Here is a 21,997-nt window from a genome sequence, read left to right on the forward strand (position 1 = left end):
GGTGTAAAGGATCACTGGGAGTTGGTGGTGTCTGGGTTATAGAAGTGGAACACCGAAGGGACTGGGAAAGCCGGTACCTTTCTACAGGCAAGCTCCTGGCTATAAGCTGTATCACCTTCATGCATAGCACTGCCTTTCTTAGCATTGTGCAAAGGAGGAGGGACGCACAAGTGTATTTGTTAGTGTGGGCACTGAATTAAGAGCCTGGCTTGCAGCTTGTGTCTTTCATGGTCCAGCTAGACTGAACTGCCAGCCCTGGGGGTACTTTGTGTGGTGTTCCTCCAGTATCCAGCTAGTCCACTTCAGTGGTTGGGACCCTCATCTGGTACAAGGTGAGCTTAAGCTCAAGTCCCTGCTACAGACTAGGCAGGTGTGAGATCTGAACCACGATCTCCCCCATCCCAGGTCAAGTGCTCAGGGAAAGAGAAGAATCTTCTCTGCTGCTAACTTAAACCTACACTACTCTTGGGTGTTTACCCCTAGTCTGAATAGGCTGTTCCAGTGTGGCAGGTGTTCAGTGCTGCTGAGGGTGGCTCTGGTGTAAGTGACTTGGATCAGGTGGCAGCAGAACAACAGTGCTGAAATTATTGGGAGGCCAAAGTGAGAAGCATCTGAAGATGCACACTCTTACCTGAGGATTATGTGGGACTTGCTTAAAATGAGCCTTTGCCATACAGCTCTTAGATGCTTTCTGTGTCCTTTTGAGGTAGTGTCCTCTTCTACAAATCTTTGGTCACATCTTCCCAAACAAAAGATGATGTGGAATCTCCAGCCAACAGTTGGTTAGCTAACAATCTACAGTTCCTAAGCTGATGTTCATAGTGTTTCCTTTCAACCTAACAGGTCAAAGCAGCTTTTACACGTGCCTACAACAAAGAGGCACATCTGACTCCATATTCACTTAATTCTGTCAAGCCATCTAAAAGGCAGTTGGGATCTGTGGTGATCTCAGAACTGAATGAAGACTTGAATGTGGAAGAGATCCAGTCTGATGAGGATGAGCAAGATACTGTTGAAAGTGATGCAATGATTAAGGTGACTTAGTCTTCTCAGTGTTAAACTACCCCACTAAACTGTTTCCTCTTAGTTACCTTTCTGGGACTTGTAAAATCGTCTGAATTAAAAAAAAATGTATAAAATACATAATCTCTCAACATTTAAATTCATAACTAGTAGTAGTGTGAAAAATTCTTATTTCTATCCATTGTCTTCTGCTTGAATGTTGGACCAAGGTGAGATATCACTATAACTCAAGAATACTGCATCTAATTCCAAAACTTAGTAGTATTTTAGGTGTTGGTGGGGATGGTGCTGTTGGTGAGAAGCAGCCACAGGCCTTTGCTTGTGGTTATCACAGACAGAAATTCCAGGAATACTCTTTGTATGTATTGCCTATTGGGGAACTGTGGTCAGCCCTTAAGATGGAATATTGTAGAGTCTGTATTCTGCATGGCATTTAAAAACTTGATACCTGAAAGAGGGGAAGAAAAGAGATGGCTTTTTCTTTTAACACTGAATGCATTTTGACTTATGCTTTTGTCAGGTTGCAGTTGGATTTTAAACTGTCTCTGTATTCTGTTTGTAGCAAAAAAAGGCAAAGTCTTCCAAGCTGCCAAAAAGAGAGAAAAATGAAGAAACAACAAAAAAAGAAGGGAAAAGAAAAGAGAAAACAAGACATTAAACAGAATAAAATCTTGCTCTGGATGCAGCTTTGCCTATCTAACTTCTGGCAGGAACATGAAACCGATCCAGTGCTGGAGCTGGGAAAGTAGAACCAGTGTGTTGAAAATGCTCCTCTTATAGAGGTGATGTAGCTACTGTACTCTCTCACTATGCCATGCTCTACTTACTCTTAACGTGCTATGATGTTATCCTTGTGCAACAAACACCGGGGTGCATGAACACAATGAAAATGGGATGCTTAGTTACCTGGTGTTTATGCTAAGTCTTCCTAGGACTTAACTACTTCTTTTTTTTTAATAAATCCCCTGACATTGTGTGGTGTGAACTCTTGTAAATAGCACATGATGCAATCCCCCCCCGCCCCCAAACTGAAATTGCATATTTGTACATCGTAGAAATTAAGCAGTGTATAAAATTACAATAAAATGTTTCCTAGGAGAGTCTTTTAAAGTTTTGGTTAAGTTCATGGAGTGGTCTCTCCCTTTTCTTCCAAGGTTCTGGTTCTGGCTTTCCTTCATGTACAGGCTGTGGTGTTACCCTTTTTCTACAACTTCCCTTTTGTTCAGTTAGTTACAGACACAGAAAAGCAGTGAGGGATTTAGTTCCAAAACTTGAGGAGCCTGTGGTTATATCTTTAATCAAAACCAGAAAGGAATACTTAGAGTAAGAAACATTTAATAGAAAATAGCCATAAAAGTTCAGAACTGATGTTGAAAAAGACAACACTAGGAGTTTTTTTGCCACTGACATTACACAGAATGCCCCTTGGTTTGTCTTTGGTGCAGATAAAATGCAAATTTTGCTTCATAAGAATTATCAATCAGTTTTATTACTATAATAAATCAAAGTACAAAATTTATCAAAAGCTAAATAGTTGCAGGTGCTATCACAAAATAGAAGTGACATGGTTGTTATTAAAATGCTAGTGGGGAAAAGATGTGTAACATAGTGACAGAGCTTTCCTTGCTGCTTGCCAGACAACACATGCAGCTCTGAAAATAAACAGAAGTGGTTAGTCATATCCCAAGATACAAAGACTGTGATAGCAAACTACAAGGTTTTCTCAGACTGGAAAAAAAAAAAACCCAAAAAACAACCAAAATAAGGTTATTGTGGTATATATAATTTATAATAGCACTTGTGTGTTACTTTGACCTATAGCTAAGTTTTCACATAAGGTGTTTGCATTAGTAGATCTGCCTTCAAAAGTCAAAATTAATGAGGAACTTTATTAACTCATCTTCAGTTAACATTCCTTTAACAAAACTGAAGTCTTGGATAGACAGAACAGTGGTGTCACTCTGAAACATGAGTATTTCAAGCCAATACTACATTGCTGTTATCCTGTGATATATTCTTATGTTCTGTTAAACATAGATGCTAAGATCATGTAACCTGTATTTTAGATCTGCTCCTTCCAGTTAGCATCTCTCTGCTGCCTTGGTGGATCTGCAGAAAATTTTGATGATACTGAGATCTTCAAACTGTTCTCTGCACTACTAAAGCACAACAGGTGTTTAGGAACATGTTCCAAACCAGAACATGTTGCAGATGATAACGTGCTCATAGAGGTAAACTGGTTTAAAGCCGCACAACTGGAATGATTTAACAACCAGGTTAGTTGCAGTAGCAAAACCTACTGGTGTTTGCATGCCTGAGAGCAAATAGGTGATACAGCTGGGCCTCAGTTATCTGAGGCATAGACCCAGGCTGTCAGTTAGATTCTTGAACAGTGCATTTTGCTTGCTGGGAAAAACTGATGGCCTCCAGAATGAGCCCTGTTAAGCAAAAAATACAGGCTCTAGCACATACCTGAATTTATTGGTCCCCATCTTCTGATTTGAGGTACTCTGTGCAATCATTTATTTTCTTAAGATGAACAATGTTAATCCTTTCAGAACACATTGGACATATGTTTTCAGTCTGTAACATGCTGTTTTAAAAGAAGGGAGACTGGTCAACTGATAATTCTAACATTTTTCAAAGGAACAGCTGGGCCTAAGGCAGAAAGTGTTAGAGCAAAGCTCTGACCTGTGCTGTGTAACAAATACAGGCCAGAGCAACAGCTGCTTCTGTCTAGGTGGAGCAAAGGTTGGCTTGTTCATTTCTAACACTTGAGAACTAACACTACAACAGGAACGCTGCTGCTGCTTGCATAGGCATGATGAAAATTTGGCAATTAAAACAAATACAAAGGAGCTTAGGCTAGAATGTGAAGTTTCTGCAGCTTCACCCTTCCTGACATCTGAACAAAGCTATGCAATCCCACTGTCACACAGATGATTATCAGGGACAAGATATTACTGCTACCTTGGTCTGTACCTAATGCTGCATGTATTTTGTTTTGGTGGCTGCTGAGCTTGTGTTCTCCCCCTTCCCCCATATGGGGTCATCTTCCTGGAAGGAGCTGAGAACTTATACAAGCCCCCAACCATCTTCACTGCTGTTCCTGTTGTTGGAGCCCTGCATCCCTGGCCGAGGTCTTTGTTATAGTTTTTGGTCTGCTTTGAAGCGATGTTCTGCAAGTATGTCAGATGAAACTACCAAGTAAGGGGGATTCATCTTCCAACCCAGCTGTTACATGGTTTTAGTACCAAATGAAACAGTTTGCTAAAATATGGACAACACTGGAATCCTGCAATAGAAAAGAAAAAAATCCCAACTTACTTCTTGAATTCTGAATAGAGGGCAGGAAAGTCACAGTGTGGGCAGACTGTCCAGTCATCTCGTACCATATGCCGACCCTGCATGCAAAAGGCACAAGTAATTAAATGGCACGTGCTGTCCTAGTACACTGGGTGTTGGGTTTTTACCTGTTATTGTGAAAAAGTCTCAGCAACTAAGTTCTAAAGGTCTTGAGGAACTAAAAACCCAAAATGATAATAGTGTTACTGTAGTTTGATTACTGTGTAAATTCTGTAACTAGAAAAGGAGCTCTCCATGAGATGCAGTGTTTTCACTATAATTTGCATTCCTCTTTTAAAAAAAAGAAATCTAGGAATGTATTGAATTACAACTTGTAAAATTCTTTTAGTTTGGCAATTCTAGAATGTTATCTGTAGGTCTATGTCTAGAGATCTATGTAAATCTACTGGGATTTTTGGTGTTGCATGTGACATTCAAAAAAAAACACCCCCAAAGCCACATCACATGAGCCCCAGGAGGATGCTGTCACATTTGTGAGCATACTGACTGCCTGGCACTTGCCTCTTGAACCAATTTCTGTTTACTTTTTTGGTACAGTTTACTAATTTGCTTTTGATAGAAAGAATTCATATGTACCTTTTGAATACTATAAAACACAACAGCACCTTGAACTATATTGAGATGTCTGCTCTATTATGATATGCAACAGTAGGCTGTTTTGACACTGACTCTTGTATGATATTTGAAAATGCTGCATTCCTAATGATGTTACAAATACCTGTGATGTAAATAAACTATAACCAAGATGGAGCCTAAATAAACAGTATGAAATGTACATGAATATGTACATTATGATTGGCTCATAAAGCTACATTTAAAAGCCTTGTTTTTTTTTCCTTAAGGTAATACTTCTAAAATATACTGGTCATCTTACTCTGCTGAACCAATAGAGTAAAAAAAATAGGTAATTGCTATTAATATTTTTTTGTAAGGCTTGATTCTTTAGTTTTAATAAAGACCATTTACTCTAACATTTGATTCCTTCTCAAGTAAATTTTGATTTTTCTGTAAGTCTAGTGTGACAAATCACTTGAACCTAGTGAAAATAAAGTGTTAGTATAAAGATGGTGTAGTGATGCTGGTAACAGTGGGGTGCATGGCTCTTCCACAGGGAAATGCACCTTTTCACTACACTCTAAAGTATCCTGAAACAAAAATGTTATAACTTCTCATTTCTGTAAGAATCAGTAATGCAAGAAATGCTGAGGTCACTGACCGAACCATTACTTAACCTTGGAAGCGCCTAAAAATTCAGTTACATTCTGGGCATTTTGCAAAATCAATTTTTGAAGTGTGGTGGGGTTTTTTTTTGTTTTTTTATTTGCAGTCTCAGCAGCCTGGAGTTTAGGGGAGGAGAGCTGTGCTCTCCACAGGCTCCTGTACGTGGAAGAAAAAAGGGGGATTTCCATCTCTGCTCTTCCTGCTCTGAGCCCTGGAGCACCTGAGCAAAGGGCTGGCTTGGGAAGGCACCAGCAGCACGGTCCTGCCTGTGTGTTCTCCCAAGCGCACCGACAGCACCGAACGCGCGTGCACTGGGTGTCCAGGGGAGCCCTGGTGCATGTCCTGCCTTCTCAGGAAGCCAAAGTCTTCCAGAACCACTTCGTGATCTTACTGTCACCCTTACGTGCCTGCAACTTGCAGGTGGCAACTAAGGCCACTCTATGATAGTTAAAGACAACAAGAATGTTTTCTACTTACTTGGTAAGAGCTTGGAAGAAAACAACCAACAAACCCACAAAAACATCTAGCTTGAATCTACTACCAAACCAAAGATGTTCAGACAAACTTATTTTTAGAAGGAAAGAAAAGCTTTGCGTTCAATTCTCACACAGCAGACACTCACAGTTGCAATACAGTAGGGGAGATTGTTTTTACAGCCAGGACACAAAAGTTCACACTCTGGGAGCTGGAATGTACAATAGGGACAGGCTGTTGTCGGCTCTTCGGTCTCTGTTGTGTCTGGACGTCTAGAAGTAAGATACAAATGTGAACAAAAATCTCTTTGAACTTGGACAAAGAGGTTTTACAATGCCTTTGATATTTAGCAAGTGTTTTTCCTTTGTGTTATTTGCAGACCTTCCAGTTGCTATTTTATATTCTACCAGATAATTCCTTTTAACTATCAGCCAAGCTTCATCACAATTATGTAAACTCAGAAACAGGTAATTTTCCATCTAATTTGAAACAACACAACATTTTTAAAGCTATAACAGATCATAATACTTTTTGAAAGTTTTCAAAACTCAGTCTATATGTATAGAATATAAACCTGTGGTTTCACTATTTTGGTGTTTGTGGCAGAAGTGACCACAAAGAATTGAAGCAACAAATAAAACTGGCATCCTGGTAGGACTATACAGCTTGTAACTCTGCCTTTCACAGACTTGTTTTCATCTACAGGTCTGTCAGAAGGGTGGTCCTGATCCAGACATCACAGCACCTGGGTTAAGGGCAGGGGAGGGGGAGACTTTTTTCCAGCTCCCTTATGTGACCTTAACATTTAATCTTCTATGGAACATTTATAGATGAAGAGCTTAGATCCACTTTTGGCATATTTTCCAATGAGAGGATACATCCTTTCTAATGTTTAGGGTAGAGACAAATAGATGGCTTCCTTAGTTATCTTGATACTTTGTAGAAAGCCTAATTTCTCATTTTATTAGCCTGGGCACGTATGTTTCCCTCGCAATGGCCTGCTCCTTTGTCTCCACTTATGAAATCTGTGGTATGGATAAACATGATTGATAGATTAAGAACAAGTCAACATGGCTTTTAGCATTGATGTCATATTTTAGAAGCTTACTGGAAGGTTCTAGAAATATTAACAAGCAGGTAATAGGGAAGAACTTCACATGAATTAAAAAAATGGTTAAAAGATACTAAACAGAATAGGATAAACAGTTCTCACAGTACACATCTGTGGTAACCTACTGCTGTCCTGCAAGCTCATAAAATACAAGTGAAAATAATGTGATGCCACAGCTTGTATGTAATATTCAGACTGATATGGGCCAGAGCCAGCTTCAAAGAATTCCAGAAGAACTTTGTGACAAGAAAATACAAGGGTGGGGGGAAGACAAAATAAGGCCTGTTGGAAAAGTTTCCACGTATAAGATGATGGACTCTGAACTGCTGTGGCATCGGAGCAGGATCTTGCAATTATAGTATATGCTATGAAAACATCAGCTTGCTTTAAAAACAGTCAAAGCAAATCAAGTAGGGTGGAACACAGAGTCATTCTTCTACTACATAAATCCATGGGTTGCCCACATCTTAAATACAAAGTGTAGTTTTGGTCCTGCCTCCTCCAAAAAGGGGAAAGAGTTTCAAAGAAAGGCCTTAAGAATCAGTATCCATAAAAGAATAGCTATGTAAGCTGAGACTCTTCAGGTCCTGAAAAGATATGACTGATGGATAGAGGGGAAATGGGGAGGAAAAAAAAAAAAAAAAAAAAAAAAAAGAGATCTATAAAATCATAAGTGACACAGAAAAGGCTAGATCTCTCCAAGTGGAAAACTACGAGGCATCACATTAAAGTAGCTAGGGACCCGTCTTGACACAATGGAACTTCCTGTCACAGGAGTCACCTGTCACTAAAAATTTACGTGGCTTCAAACAGAGATTGGATAAGCTCACGGAGAGCTTAGAAACTTACTTAATACCTTAAAACACCCATATGGGCTCAGCAAGTCCCTGAGCCTCAAAATGGTTAGAGGCTCGTAGAATAAATAAGAAAAGCATTATATATGCTTGTCCTGCTCTGACACTCACCTACGCTTCTTCCTCTGGCAGAAAATACTGGCTAGGATCTATCAAAACAGAACTCTAGATAAGGAAGAAAATGTTAAGAATTCATCTCTTTTATTTGCTCTTTCGTTCTTTTTTATCTTAGCCATTTAGTCGGTAGTCTAAATCACAGAAGAGCATACTGCTAATGCTGGGGTAGCTAACAGTTCACATGTACATTCCTAATACAGAACAACTAAAGCTGTATGGCTGCACTTAGGTCTGTATGGACAAGACGGAAAATGTTACTGCTGGTTAGGAAGCATTTTACATGCACACTGCATTTAAGGTTTATCGCATCCAAGGGAACAGAAAAGCCTGTAATTTTTAGAGAAGGGGGGAAATTGTTCTTAGCTTTCCAAATTTGAGATAGTGAAACAACATGAAAACAGGATAAAGCCCGTAGGCTTTATGAGCAAAATTAACATTACAAATAAAGCCTTGACATTGTGTACATTTGAAAGTACAGATTAACACTGCTCACCTGACCATTGCTTCAATTTTCTTTTTGTATTTAAGATCTATTTTATTACGATACTCAGGTCTCATCAACATTGCAGCAAAACTGAAGGCAGAGTTCTTCAATCCTGCTCTATGACACTCAATTACAGCTGAAGTCAAAATTGGCACAATGTCTGTAATAGAATGAAACAATAACGTCAAATATTTATTTACCAATATTAATGTTGAAAGCCTTCGAGCTAATATGGCTAAAAAGGTACTGATGAAAAATGACAGTATTTTTCTTCTTCCTCAGAGTACACAGTTGCACAACTTGTGCAATTCCTGTAACCATATACAAGAATATCATTGTTTCACCTCTCACGGCCTTGTATTCCTGAAGCTCAGCATAGCAGCAGGAATGTTTTGATTATTACCATTTCTCCCAAATCTGGTCTTGCTGTTTAAAGTCTCCATTTTAATCTACATTTTCCACATACCCAAAAAGTATTTTCCAAAAAAGATTGATTAAGATTTTGTGATAAAGTCACAGAACCAATCAGTTCATTACATACGATCCTGAGACTGTGTGTGGTTCAGGCAGCTCAGTACTGCAGTTACGGTGGGCGAGGACCCCATCCTGGAGGCCGTATATCAAAGAGCTGTCCTGTGGAGGATGGCAGAGCACACTGTGTCTATTTACACTTAATTGCGTGCCCTATAGGATCATAGGAGGAGAATATACCTTTTAATACAATGATTAATGAGTCATCCTGTAGAGCAAAGCATGCTCTTCTATGCCATCAGCACTTACGTGATGGAAACTTGCTGATGTTGTTGGCTACACGTATAAGCATACGTGCTCCTTTCATGTGATCACCACGTCTCACGTGAGTCTGGAATACAACAAACATATTGAATTAACTGCAGCCTTTAGAGAGTAAGTCCTGCAGCCTGCTCTTGGTGCTCGTCCTTCTCGGAGCTGCGTGCCCATGGCTCTTTGACGAAACTGAGCAGAGGTGGATCATGCACTAGAGAAAGGACCAGAGACTTTACAGAGGCTCTTTCCCAGAACAGTCTGTCTGGCCTTTGGCCCGATATTTGCCTGCTCTTGCCTCACTGCTGGTAAAGAGGAGGCCAGAAGCTGACTGTAGGCTGAGTGGAAATCCTGATGGGCCATGGGTTAACTACTAGAAATCATTTGAGCCCCCCTGCTTAATTTCATTTACAGAAAAAGCAGTGATCTGCTTATGGATAATAATTTAAATAATCAATAATTGTACTAGTAGCATAATATTTGTAAGTGTGAATGCAAAAGAAATACAAGAAGCCAGATGTAGGTTTTAAATTATTCAGTATTTTAAAAAAGAATATGCTAATCAAAGAGGCAGAAACATCCATGGATTGGCCTCCTGAATCTTGCTGTTAGCATGCACTTGGATTCTGCGATACAACCTACATGACAATGTAATTTATGTATACAGAGCATCCATATGTATGGTTCAATAAATCAGAGACTGTGCAACTTATGCATAAATTCAGTTTCTCAATTCTTTACCTTCACTAAAATATAGCTGTGTAGAATCATAAGATTTGTAGCCATCTCAGAAGGAATTTTAATCTTCTGGGTCTTTAACTCTGAATACATACTGAAAAGAACATCATGTGCATTTCGGTAGTTTCCTTAAAAAAACCCCAACAATGAACAGTAAATTTAATTTTTCATAACAATTTCTTTACTAATGACATATATGGAAGCTGAACAGGAAGTTATGTTGATTCTTAGAGAAAAACCTTTGCATGACAATTTCTTTGGAAAGTCACAAGCAGTTGCTTGTCACAGTATCCTAAAAATATCAGCCAGGGAGTTAAATAAAGAAAAAAATTACACTTGGAGAACTCATCTAAACAGTATCAAAATACATATGTGGATGACAACTTCATATAATGAAACTTTAAAAATGGAAGATGCTGTATCCGATACATTGCTTCCACAATAAAGAGGAGAAAAGGTATTTTTAGAGCATTTAGAGATGTTACTTCTTTTTGTTCTTCAATGTCAGATATTCAAAAGCTGTTTTTTAAATGTTAATTTAACATACTTCTACTTTATCATTTGCTTTGGCAACTCCTTGCCTCTGCAGCCAAACCAACCCAAAACCTGTCAGAGAGATAATTAAAATTTAAATAATAATTCACTAGATTATACTGCTTCAGGGTTACTATGAAGGACTGTCCAGAAACCACTGGATTTCATTAAATCATCAACGTAGCTGAAAACAACCAGTGTTTAGTACGGTTAGTCTACTCTTAGCTAGTTGTTCGTTCTTGCTTTGTTTTGGGTTGGGTTTTGTTTCTTTGTTTGTTTTTATGTTATTACATTATTAGAGTATACTCTTTGCAGTTGGAGGCATTTAAAGGAAATTTCAGATTCAGTTATTTCAGCAAACTTTTTTTCTCTATCTCTCTATATTTCTCTATCAGCAAACATTTTTACTCTATAAAGCAATTATGTGTTGTTATACACTACAGTTGAATCAACCTGTGGAAATCTGCGTGAGGCAGCTAAATATCACTCCAGAATTAGTTACTGGAAAACAACATTAATTTTTCATGCTGTGTTACTGACTCTTAGTATAATATGATCAGTCTTAAAATCATGTGACTACATAAAAACAACTTAAAGGAAAATTGCACATAAAATGGCATACCCAAAGGAAAATAGCAAACACTATGACTTAAATATTATTTTAAAATGTTTTCTTAAGGAAAGAACAAACTATATTGGTGCAAACTTCAGAATCAAACTCACTGGAATCTCCTGAAGGAAGAGAAGGAAACAGTTACTGCAAGATTGGTGACGTTAATGAGAAAAATATTGTGCTTATTATTACACTGTTGCAGAACACATCTATGCTATTAGGGAATATGAAATACAATATGAGATACTGCATTTTAGATATAAGCTTTCAGATTCAGAAAAGCTACTAAATATTTAAACCCTTGAGCCTTTACATTTCCTGCTTACATAATTAGCACAAATGCATTATTCATTGCTATGATGAATTGGGAGATCATGCTTGCCAAGGGTTTAAGAGATTTTCCACTCCTCAGCCCAATGCTGAGGAGCAGTCCATGAATGTTAATTTGCCTGGGCTGTTCCTGAGGCTGCTATTCTTCCTTTATAGATATTTTTCTTAACTTACTTGAAATGAAAAGCAAGCAGTGTTATGATAGGACTGTTGCCATGGCTACAGAGGAGCACAAATAATGGAGGCGATAACTATTTTGCTTTTAGCCCTGTCTCTTACTACTTCTTTCTATTTCTAACTTCAGCTACTTATTACAGGGGAAAACAAGGCTTAAGTAAGCAGGTCCCTGATCCTTCAACATAAATCATCTTCTGTGCACATCTCCCACTGAAAAAAACCACATGTGCAAAGACTAAAGGATCAGTATCCAAGTCGGATAGAAAGTAGAAACTGCAATTCTAAGATCTGTGATACACAGAAAAATAAAGTTGCAGGCAATCTTAATCACTATGTTTACTTGAATGTAATAAGGAATGCAGGCATTTTCTACAATTTTCTTTTCTTCCAATATTTAATATACAGGTATAAGTCCCAACTTTTTCACAAAGGCTACTTCAAATTCAAAATTAAACCTGAATATAATTGAAAGCACTGATACATGTATTTTCTAAATATAATCCTATATAAATAACAGGACCCTAAGTACTGCAAGATGTAGTGTCAGAGATGCTGTCACATCAGAGAAAACAGACTTACCCGAACACTGCTCCTCCCTGGCAATTATTATAGCAGTTCTGGCAGCTTCTCGGTATTGCTTTAGTGCCATGTATAAGCGGAATAGGTACTTGGCATCCTTAATTAAATCATACAAAAGCAATTAATGCTAAGTGAATACATACTGCTGTATCCCCTTTCTTTATTTGCTCATCCCACCACCGCATTCTTTAAAGCAGACAAGATGGCTTGTTTTGAGAAGAGCTCTTCATATCAACATGCTTTAGCCGTGCTATGTTCACCTGCAAGTTTTGGCCATTAGTACAGTCAGATAAACGCCCACACTGAGGACCCTGACTGAGTTGTGGCAGTTAGTTGCCAAGCCCTGCCAATATGGATGCAGAAAGCTGCAGACCGTTAGGCACATAGAGAGTTGTACAGGTGGAAACCCAACAACTTCAGCTGTGTAGGCGTTTATGGTGTCAGAAAAGAACCAAAGGACTCCTTCTAGAAATCAAAATCTTGCTAGAAATGTTTAAATTGTGTTACAGACCTAGATGCAAACATTGCTTAGTGCGGATAAGGAAGACAAAAATCTGGCCATTAAAGAGTGTATTGTTCTGGGACCAGATGGCAGGCATCCAAGACAGACAAAAATTGAAAATTAGGGGGACAGTCAGCTAACAAAATGCCTAAAATTTGTAATTTGCTGTACTATGTACTTTTGGTATATTACATGATTCAAGAATGGCAAATGTAGCAAAAGGTTCACCCAAGAACTGACAATCCAACAGCAGGAAAATTAGTGAAATAATTTAAAAACAAAACTTTGAAAAAACAAGATGGCAGTATTGAAGAGAACAAACATGAGTTCTATTTTTGTAATGTGTACTCAAATTTCTAGCAGACTAGTAAAAAAAAAAAAAGAAATCAACAAGAGAAAGAGAAAAGAGAATTGGTCTTTCATAAGGATTTTGAGAAAATGCTCAAAAGAGGTCATGCCTAAAAATACAGCTAAATACAAAATAAAATGACCTTGCTTATGATGAAAAGGAACTATTAAGTGAAAAAAAACAAACCTGGGCTAGTGTCACTATTTTATACCTTTAGCAGTGATTTCTAAAATGGGATCAATAAAAAGTAAAGTTTGTACATGATAATCTTTTAACTAGTAAATCAAGATGAAATTAAGCTGAAATATTGTATATAACGGTATGGTTCCAACTTAAATATACAAATCAGAAAAAAAACCAGACACTGGTAGCTTTATAGACTGCTTAGCAAAAAACACAAGCCAACTAATTCTGCAATATTAGTAGTAAACCCAAACATTTACAATGTGTATTCTATGTTAAAATGGTATAAAAATTTCTTTAAAAAGAATTGTATTAATCGATGTTGTGCTGTTCTCTGGAATACCATGTGGGTTTTGTATGTAAGTCTCAAACACATAGCAAAAAAAGCAGAAACTGAAACGAATAGAAATATGAAAGATATAAAGACATTTCCTTATAAAGAAGATGACTGAAAAGATTAACGCCCTACTTGAGAGGCAAGGAAAAAAATGACCAAAAAAAATCACTGAAATAAAAGCAAGAGAGAAAGACTGGCATACAGAAAGAAAAAAGGCAAGTCAAATTCTTTTTAACTCACAATATAAGGAAAAACATTAAGTGACCAAAAGTAATTACTTTTAAACTATTGATGGAGCAGAATTTTAAGTAACACATGATCAAAACGTTGAACATCATAAGAACCATAACTTAACAATAATGAAATAGTTATCTGGATAATAAAGTAACTACAACTACTTATATTACTGCATATTATTTATCCACTGTAAACTGCCTTACAAAGGAAAATTGCTATTCCCTGAGTGGGGTAAAACAAAAATTATTATGAATGGTAGGTTATGATGTAATTCTTCCCAACTTCTGACACCTCCTAATGACCACAGATGGTCAACCCACTGATGATAGCAGAAGGCTGCACTTCTTCCCCACCCAGGCTGCTTCTCCTTTTTCTCCTGCTGCAGCAGGAGAAGGATCCTGTCCCAGCACGAACCAGTGGTCTTATATGGTATTTGCCATGTCCCTAATTATACTTAACTAATATATTTAAATGACTTGCATGGCAGCCATATGTAGAAAAAATATAAAAGTAGAAGGCATTTAAGAAAAATTAGTCTCATATTTTACTTTCATATTCTTACCTTTAAAGTCAGCCATTTTAAAAGCAAAAAACGCAGGAAGGAATTTTCAATGGACAACACATTTCCTAAGGTCTTTGGAAAAATTTATTATTGCAGTCTAACTGATCTTAATATTAGATAGCCATGATTTTAATTTAGTTCAGCTTTTTAAAACACATGTACTTAGAAAATATGCACACAGAAGACAGCAGAATCTTGCTAGTTAACACTCCCTGAAAAATTACAAAAGAACACGTGACAAATTAAGAAACTTTACATGTTAACGTTAACAAATACAACAGTTGACATAATAACACGTTAAGAAATAGTTTATAATTAGTCAGACAATAGCAAAATTTTGGTAAGCATAATAATTTTGATAATATGGTACTTCATTAAAATGCCACAAAATTGTTGGCTGTGAAAGATTTAAAGCAATCAGGCTGCTGTGAGCGATGATCTGGTTTGAAGATCAATGCTTGAAAGGATTAGCAAGTTTCTGCTGCATGGCTACTTTAGGTTCACTCTTACTTCTCAGCTTTACAAAAATACCACCACATAAAAGCTGCTATTCTCTAAAAACAACCCCATTTGCTTGATAATTTCAAGAACACTGTCTCCATAGCATAATAAGGATAAAGATGAATTGTTTTTTAAGTAGATTTTTAAAACAAATATGTATGATTTGATAAAGGAAAATTTTGTTACTCACAGAGAGAGACTATGGCAGATTGGATTAAAGCATTCAGAAGAACAAGAGAGCGCTTTTAAACAAGGAAAAGAAAGCTCTACATTGACGTTCAAAACAATGTTAAATATGGCAATTACGGCATTCACAAAATTCCTAAGTATTTTCTAAAATCTTTAGAACCCCTTCACTATGGAGATCACACTGTAGCTCACTTCCCCTATCCAGACCTATGCACTTCTTTCAACCAGATGACTAGGCTGCTGCTCTTAGAAAAAAGACTGGATGCTACAGTTTCTGTCCACCCAATTTTCAGCATAAATATGAAATTACTTTTGCTTACACTGATGCTGCACAGATTTTTCATCTAATGCCTCCAACAGCTTCATTCTTGTCTGGTCTCTTGCAGTTGAATTTCATTTGTTTCACTATGTTTTGCTTCTCTTACAATTTTATTAATGTTCACATTTCAAATTACAGGTAAATAATAGGAGGTAAATAATAGACAGAGGGGTTTTGTGGTGTTTTTTTTTGATTAATTTTATAAAAGCAAAGTTGCCTTGGCTATCAACTGTCCAGTGCCTCTAAAAGCCTAAAATATCAAACCCTTAATCTCCCGGCACCATACAAAGAGGAAAGAGCCAGAATTTCTAATCTCCCAACAGAATCATAAACCACAGCTATAATATTAGGGGTGAAATAAACTTACTGCATGAAGACCATGTCCTCTTCATTGTTACCAAACCTTACTCCCCTCAGTATGGCAGAACTTATTCGTCCATACATGTAATTTTGCACCTGACTGTATTTACTGTGAGTTTGTATGAGATCTTAAATTCCTTGACTAAGGAATTAATTGCAGACTGCAATGTCCACACCTGAGGTCTGGCTTTCACAGTAGAAAAACATGGGTGCAGCCCCATGTAGCTCACATTCAAGCTCTGCTGTAACAGGCAGTAAAACTTGAAGTGGCTCAGCCACTTAGTTCCATGAACTCAAGCCCAAATATGACTGAATGTACCATAAGCTCTATGGACATCAAAAATAGACTGTGAAGCCTGTTTTTCCACAGCTCAAACTCAGAGAAACCAGACAGCTCATCAGTAGTCACTCTGCAAAAGAGCTGTTTGTCATCTTAACCTCAAATGCTGCTGTTCTGATGTCTAACATCATATTTACAGTGGACATTTTAAATCTGTCTTGGAAAAAAAAATCATACCAACAGAATATGGTCAAAATATACTTCTTGTATTGTATAAATACCACAGATCTAATCTATGTTCTGCTTAGTTTGTGAACGATCCTCTTCTTTTATTACCAAACCTATGGCATTGGCAACTAATACACAAAAAACTGTCAGCAAGTATCTTCCAACTCCCAAATCCATATATACAAGAGAGAAAAAGATGAAATTGTCTACCAGTCTGCCAAAAGCCTTTTATTACACCCAGTGAATGGTTTGCTTTTAACAAAGGAGCAGGAAACCTAGAAGAAAAGTAATGGTCCTTTCTACATTTTATTAGTTGATCATATGACATTAAAAGAAGCCTTATAGCACAGAGCACCTCTTATCTCACAAAGCACCTCCTAAATAGTATAAAAGAAAAAAATGTAAGGTTCTAAGGATCCAAAGAAGATTTTCTATGACAATGATGAGTGAAAACATAAAAATCAGTGTCCACAGTATTTTATTCTCCTATTGTTAATCAAACTTCCACATTAGGAAGGTCTGTCACCAAAAATCTTCAAATGTGCTTCCTGTTTTTTTTAAATTTTCTACCATAAATGAAGTATGTAATTTTATTCTTCAACACAGAACAGAAACTCTGTGTTTTAGTTTACAGAACTACAGCCTATACCCGCAGATGAAACTGACTCTATGAATAATCAATTCAAACTTCAAACTAAATACTTCTACATAATAAGAAATCCAAAAAGAAAGATAATTTTTTTAAAATAAGGTTTTACTGTCATATGGATATCCGCATGAAGCCATTACATTTTCAGGTGATCTCAGTGGCACATTTTTGAGTTGCTTTGAGCTAAGCTCATTTTTAAAACGTGGTCATTAATCCCTTCAGAAATCAACAGGGAGCTGGTAATTTTGAAAATCTGTCCACAACTTTTTACATCTTATGTTGATGTGTGAATACAGGAACTAATGTAGCCTGATCATCTTTGGGTTTTTGTCCTTCATCTCCTATTTACTACCTTACTTTCTTCCACTGCAACAGTTAGACCAACTCCCCACACTGCAAGAAGAGATCAGTCCTGTAGCTAGTCTTGAGACACACACATGCTGAGTATCCATTCGGGAAAGGCAACAGCCAGCTGGCTAACTGGCATGAACAAACAGCTAAGTTTTGTCTCTTTCCCTCAGTACGAGTGTTAATTTGAATCTCCTCTGTCCAACTACCTGCTTTCATAAAGCTTGGAGAAAGATGATTACATCTAGGATAGTTACTGCCTTTCTTATCATTCTGAAACTGAAGTTACTGGGTGAATGACTCACAGAGTGATCGTGTAAGTCTTGCTCCTTAATGAAACCAAGCTAAAACACAATCTGTCTACCAAAACTTTTAATTTTACAAAATAAGCTCAAAAGATCTTGTAGCAGTGTGACACAATAGCAGTGATAAAAATACAGTACCTTGGGCATGCCATCACTCTCTCCCATAAGATAGTCTATCAGCTGATTTGTTAGGGCTTCATCTTTTGCCTGTCCCACCTATTAAATAAAGACAGAAGAAATTATGCTATGAAAGAGAAAGGAAAAATACTCATAAGGAGGCTTTCCATAAAACCACTGAAACTAGATAGATTTAAAACATGATTTTCTTTTAGTTCTGTGTGTTCAAACCAGATGATTATTTGTTTCATCAGCTTTAACATGCAGTAGTTCATATTTACTTTCTAATGTGTTATGTCAGAGGACTGTAACTAAATGGGTCTCTACTGGCATGAACTGTTCCTCTGCTTCAGTGTTGGGAAGGCGTCTGAATCTAGGGACCATGAGTTGAAGCCTGCTGTCACAAAGCTACGTCTATCAACCCAGCACAACTTGTGCCTCAGAGGAATATTCAGTGCTGGTCACTAGAATAGAGCCAGCACTATCTGGCCAGTTGAAAAGACAGTCTCAAAAATATGGCTGAGATGTTGAGATCCCACAAGGATACATAAGGTACAACTGCAGCAATAGTCTTTGGGCTGTTTCATAGCCTTTGGTTTATTCATTTGGGCTGAAACATCTGGATCCAGAGGAAAGCATTAGACACCTCAAACTTCAGTCTTACAAGCCCTGTCAACAGCTCTGTGAGATAGAAGGCCTCAAAAGTGGCTGTACTATCTCTAAGCAGAGTCAGGTCTACTCTTTAAAAGAGTCTGAAAAAACTCTAGTACTCTAGTGATACCTAGCAAGATTTTCAAAGCTGTGGGTTCTTCAATGATACAGAGGCAGTATGAGAATGGTTTGGATGACAGAAAGTGAAAGTCACAGTGGATGTGTAGATGGAAGCTGGCAATGGGCCTGCTTAGGCAGGTTTTCAGCACATATTGTCTAGAAAAGAATCACAAGAAACAGAGTAGGTTCACACGTACTGAGGTGCAGCATGAGCTGGAGACCTGATGACTACAGAATCTTGGAGATCATGAGCAAAATAACTAAACAAAGATGCTTAATCCCAAATTTCTACTTTTTTAGGGATGGAAAGGAGATTTTTTGAGATAATAAGGATGAAAACAAAAAGGTGTTAGTAAGACTGATGCTGCAACTGGTCTTCCATCTGATAGTGGTTGCTGAGAGCAGTGAACAGTGGATACTGTCTACCTTGACTTCAGAAAGGCTTTTGACACTATGTCCCATAACATCCTTATTGAGAAGCTGATGAAGTATGGGCTGGATGAGCAGACAGTGAGGTAGACTGAAAACTGGCTCAAAGGTCAGGCCCCAAGGGTTGTGATCAATAATACAAAGTCTAGTTGAAGGCCAGTAACTAGCAGTGTACTCCACAGGTCAGTACTGGGTCCAATCTGATCTGGATGATGGGGCAGAGTGCACCCTTAGCAAGCTTGCTGATGGCACAAAACTGTGTGGAGTGGCTGATATACCAGAGGGCTGTGCTGCCATCCAAAGGGTCCTTGACAGGCTGGAGAAATGGGCAGACAGGAACCTCGTGAAGTTCAACAACGGGAAGCACAAAATCCTGCACCTAGGGAGGAACAACCCCATGTGCCAGTACATGCTGAGGGCCACCCAGCTGGAAAGCAGCTTTGCAGAAAAGGACCTGGGGATCATCAAGCTGAACATGAGTCACCAATCTGCCCTTGCAGCAAAGAAGGCTAAGGTATTCTGGGCTGCATTAGAAGGAGTGTTGCCAGCAAGTCAAGGCAGGTGATCGTTCCCCTCTATTCCAGGTGAGGCCACACCTAGAGTACTGTGTCCAATTCTGAGCTCCTCAGTACAAGAGAGAGAAGGACATATTGGAGAGAGTCCAGCAAAGGGCCACTAAGATGATGAAGGGCCTGGAGCATCTCTCATGAGGAAAGGCTGAGAGAGCTGGGACTGTTGAGGCTGGAGAAGGCTTGGGGAGGATCTTGTCAATTATATAAATACTTGAAGGGAGGGTGCAAAGAGGAAGGAGCCAGGCTCTCTTTAGTGGTGCCCAGTGACAGGACCAGAGGCAATGGGCACCAGCTGAAACAGGGAAGGTTCTATCTGAACATCATGAAACACTTTTTCACTGTGACGGTGACTAAGCACTGGCACAGGTTGCTCAGGGAGGTTGTGGAGTCTCCCTCCTTGGAGATATTCAAAAGCCATCTGGACACGGTCCTGGGCAACTGGCTCTAGGTGGCCCTGCTTGAGCAGAGGGGTTGGATCAAATGACCTTCAGAGGTTCCTTCCAATTTCAACCGTTCTGTGACTGTGTGACAGAGAGTGAGAATGGAGGCATACTGACCTCTCTAACCATAGTGTGCAGACTGCAAAAATCAGCAAAACTGAAAAATCATATATGGATATTGCTAAAAAAGAAAATTCCAAACTCAGGGGTCTCTGACACACAACTACAAAAATCTGAATGAATTCATAAACCCTCCTTTGAAAGACTGAAAACACATTTTCCTCTGGTGTTAGTATTAACTTCTACTTTTTTAATGTTTAGATACCACTTTCACTGACACAGTGTTCCTTCTATTTGCAATCTGTCCAAATACACTCACTAAGACTAGGAAAATGTCACAATACTGAAGGTAAACTTCTCGAAAAGATGAAGAATTTTTTGTTTTAGCAAAGTTGCTTACTGTTTCAATTGCCATTTCTATAGCCAAGTTATCTTCTGTGCTTGGACTTTTCATAAAGTGCTTTAATGCCTAAAATGATACAAAAGAAAAGTCAAAACTGAGACACATGAAATTAACATTTTCCTAATTTTTATCAAGTTATTTCTCTCTGCATTTTGACAGACAAGTGGCAAGCTGAATGCTTATCTTGACTGTATTTTACAGCCATAATGATAACCACATACACTACAGAGGTAGCAGCTGCTCTTACAGATACTCCTGCAAGAAAGAACAGTTGAGTCTTTGCCAAATTCTGGTCTATACCTTCATCTAACTGTGAAAGATGTTCACAGCAATATGATGACAAGAAATTAATGATTAATGTGCCATTGGATCCCCCCCATGCCCCAGCTGAAGGAGTGGTCATCAGTAATATTTTTTCAGTATGTGTTCAGTATGCAAAGGTCAAACATTTAATAAGCATCAGTTCACTGATTTGTAACTGACCAAAGCGAAGTGTGTCAATTGACGTACTTCAATTAATGTATTTCCTTTTTTTAAAAAAAAAGCTTCAAGTTAGGGCATGCTACAGTATTAAATGAATTAACTAGCAACCAAGTCTTCATTGGTTAAGCTAATAAAATATAAATAAATTCTACTTCTCTGTTCATGATATTTAGAGATTCATTGAGAATAGTATATCATTGATCCACCTAGAGCCTCTACTGCTGTGAAAAAGTTATGTGTATGGCAGCATATAATTCACAGAATACAATGTAGATAATTGTAAATATAAATAGTTTACTTATGTTTTTTACACTTTTTAAAAACATCAGTATGTCATCAGTTAAGGCAGCTGAAGTCTACTATGAATGTCCCTGATTTTGAAGTACTGTATTTTGAACAGTTTCTATGAATGTTTAACTATCACTGTTTTATCCTTTAAGTACTGACCCGTCCATATTGACCACACAGCAAGAAGAACTTTCCCGCCTGAAAATGTTTCTTTTCTCCTTCAAAATATAGTGCGATGCTCTGATAATCTTCATTGGTAGTACTTTCAGAACCTGCAACAGATAGATAGCAATCACAGCAGAGTATTCTTATTAAGATAAAGGCCCTACTGAAGGAACAAATTCCTATTCTACAGGTTTTTTTCTACTGACATTGAGCTAGACTCAAATTATGTCTTATACAATTTTTTCCTATTTAATCAGACTAAATGTCAGACATTAGGAGCTAATAATGCAGTGAAAAAATTGTTTCCATAGGTTTTACACCATAATGGGATTTCTGTTGTTTTAACAGACATAATAAAATGGCATAACTATGACCTACTAATGAATTTTTCCATTATGTCTTGGCAACAATAAAACAGAGCAAGTGATTATGAGATTATCACCTGAATTATTTTCACAGTTTAAAAATATGCAAGTATATCTGTATCATACAGAGCAAGACTCAGGACCAATGTAA

The 21,997-nt window shown here is 37.8% G+C and overlaps 2 protein-coding genes across 6 annotated transcripts in view; one reads left to right on the top strand and one right to left on the bottom strand.

Moving 5' to 3' along the window:
* Nucleotides 1–1,997, top strand: part of RFC1 (replication factor C subunit 1) — a 42,070-nt gene extending 40,073 nt beyond the window's left edge. For all 4 annotated transcript variants that reach the window (XM_052780221.1, XM_052780222.1, XM_052780223.1 and 1 more), the window contains 2 exons: nucleotides 844–1,035; nucleotides 1,586–1,997. In XM_052780221.1, the coding sequence (XP_052636181.1) occupies nucleotides 844–1,035; nucleotides 1,586–1,681 (288 nt within the window). In that variant the 3' untranslated portion in view covers nucleotides 1,682–1,997. The remainder of the gene's footprint in view (nucleotides 1–843; nucleotides 1,036–1,585) is intronic.
* A 493-nt stretch (nucleotides 1,998–2,490) lies between these two features.
* Nucleotides 2,491–21,997, bottom strand: part of WDR19 (WD repeat domain 19) — a 48,670-nt gene continuing 29,163 nt past the window's right edge. The window contains exons 27-37 of one of the 2 annotated variants that reach the window (XM_052780218.1): nucleotides 21,476–21,588; nucleotides 20,543–20,611; nucleotides 17,892–17,969; nucleotides 12,405–12,501; nucleotides 10,175–10,299; nucleotides 9,431–9,512; nucleotides 8,660–8,810; nucleotides 6,233–6,356; nucleotides 4,351–4,427; nucleotides 3,496–3,616; nucleotides 2,491–2,675 (exon numbers count right to left, since the gene is read on the bottom strand). In XM_052780218.1, the coding sequence (XP_052636178.1) occupies nucleotides 3,502–3,616; nucleotides 4,351–4,427; nucleotides 6,233–6,356; nucleotides 8,660–8,810; nucleotides 9,431–9,512; nucleotides 10,175–10,299; nucleotides 12,405–12,501; nucleotides 17,892–17,969; nucleotides 20,543–20,611; nucleotides 21,476–21,588 (1,031 nt within the window). In that variant the 3' untranslated portion in view covers nucleotides 2,491–2,675; nucleotides 3,496–3,501. Of the gene's footprint in view, nucleotides 2,676–2,931; nucleotides 3,617–4,350; nucleotides 4,428–6,232; nucleotides 6,357–8,659; nucleotides 8,811–9,430; nucleotides 9,513–10,174; nucleotides 10,300–12,404; nucleotides 12,502–17,891; nucleotides 17,970–20,542; nucleotides 20,612–21,475; nucleotides 21,589–21,997 lie in introns of those variants that run through there. The other variant, XM_052780219.1, reaches the window with a different exon arrangement.

Source organism: Harpia harpyja, chromosome 2 (genome assembly GCF_026419915.1).
Source record: "Harpia harpyja isolate bHarHar1 chromosome 2, bHarHar1 primary haplotype, whole genome shotgun sequence".
Classification (NCBI taxonomy): domain Eukaryota; kingdom Metazoa; phylum Chordata; class Aves; order Accipitriformes; family Accipitridae; genus Harpia; species Harpia harpyja.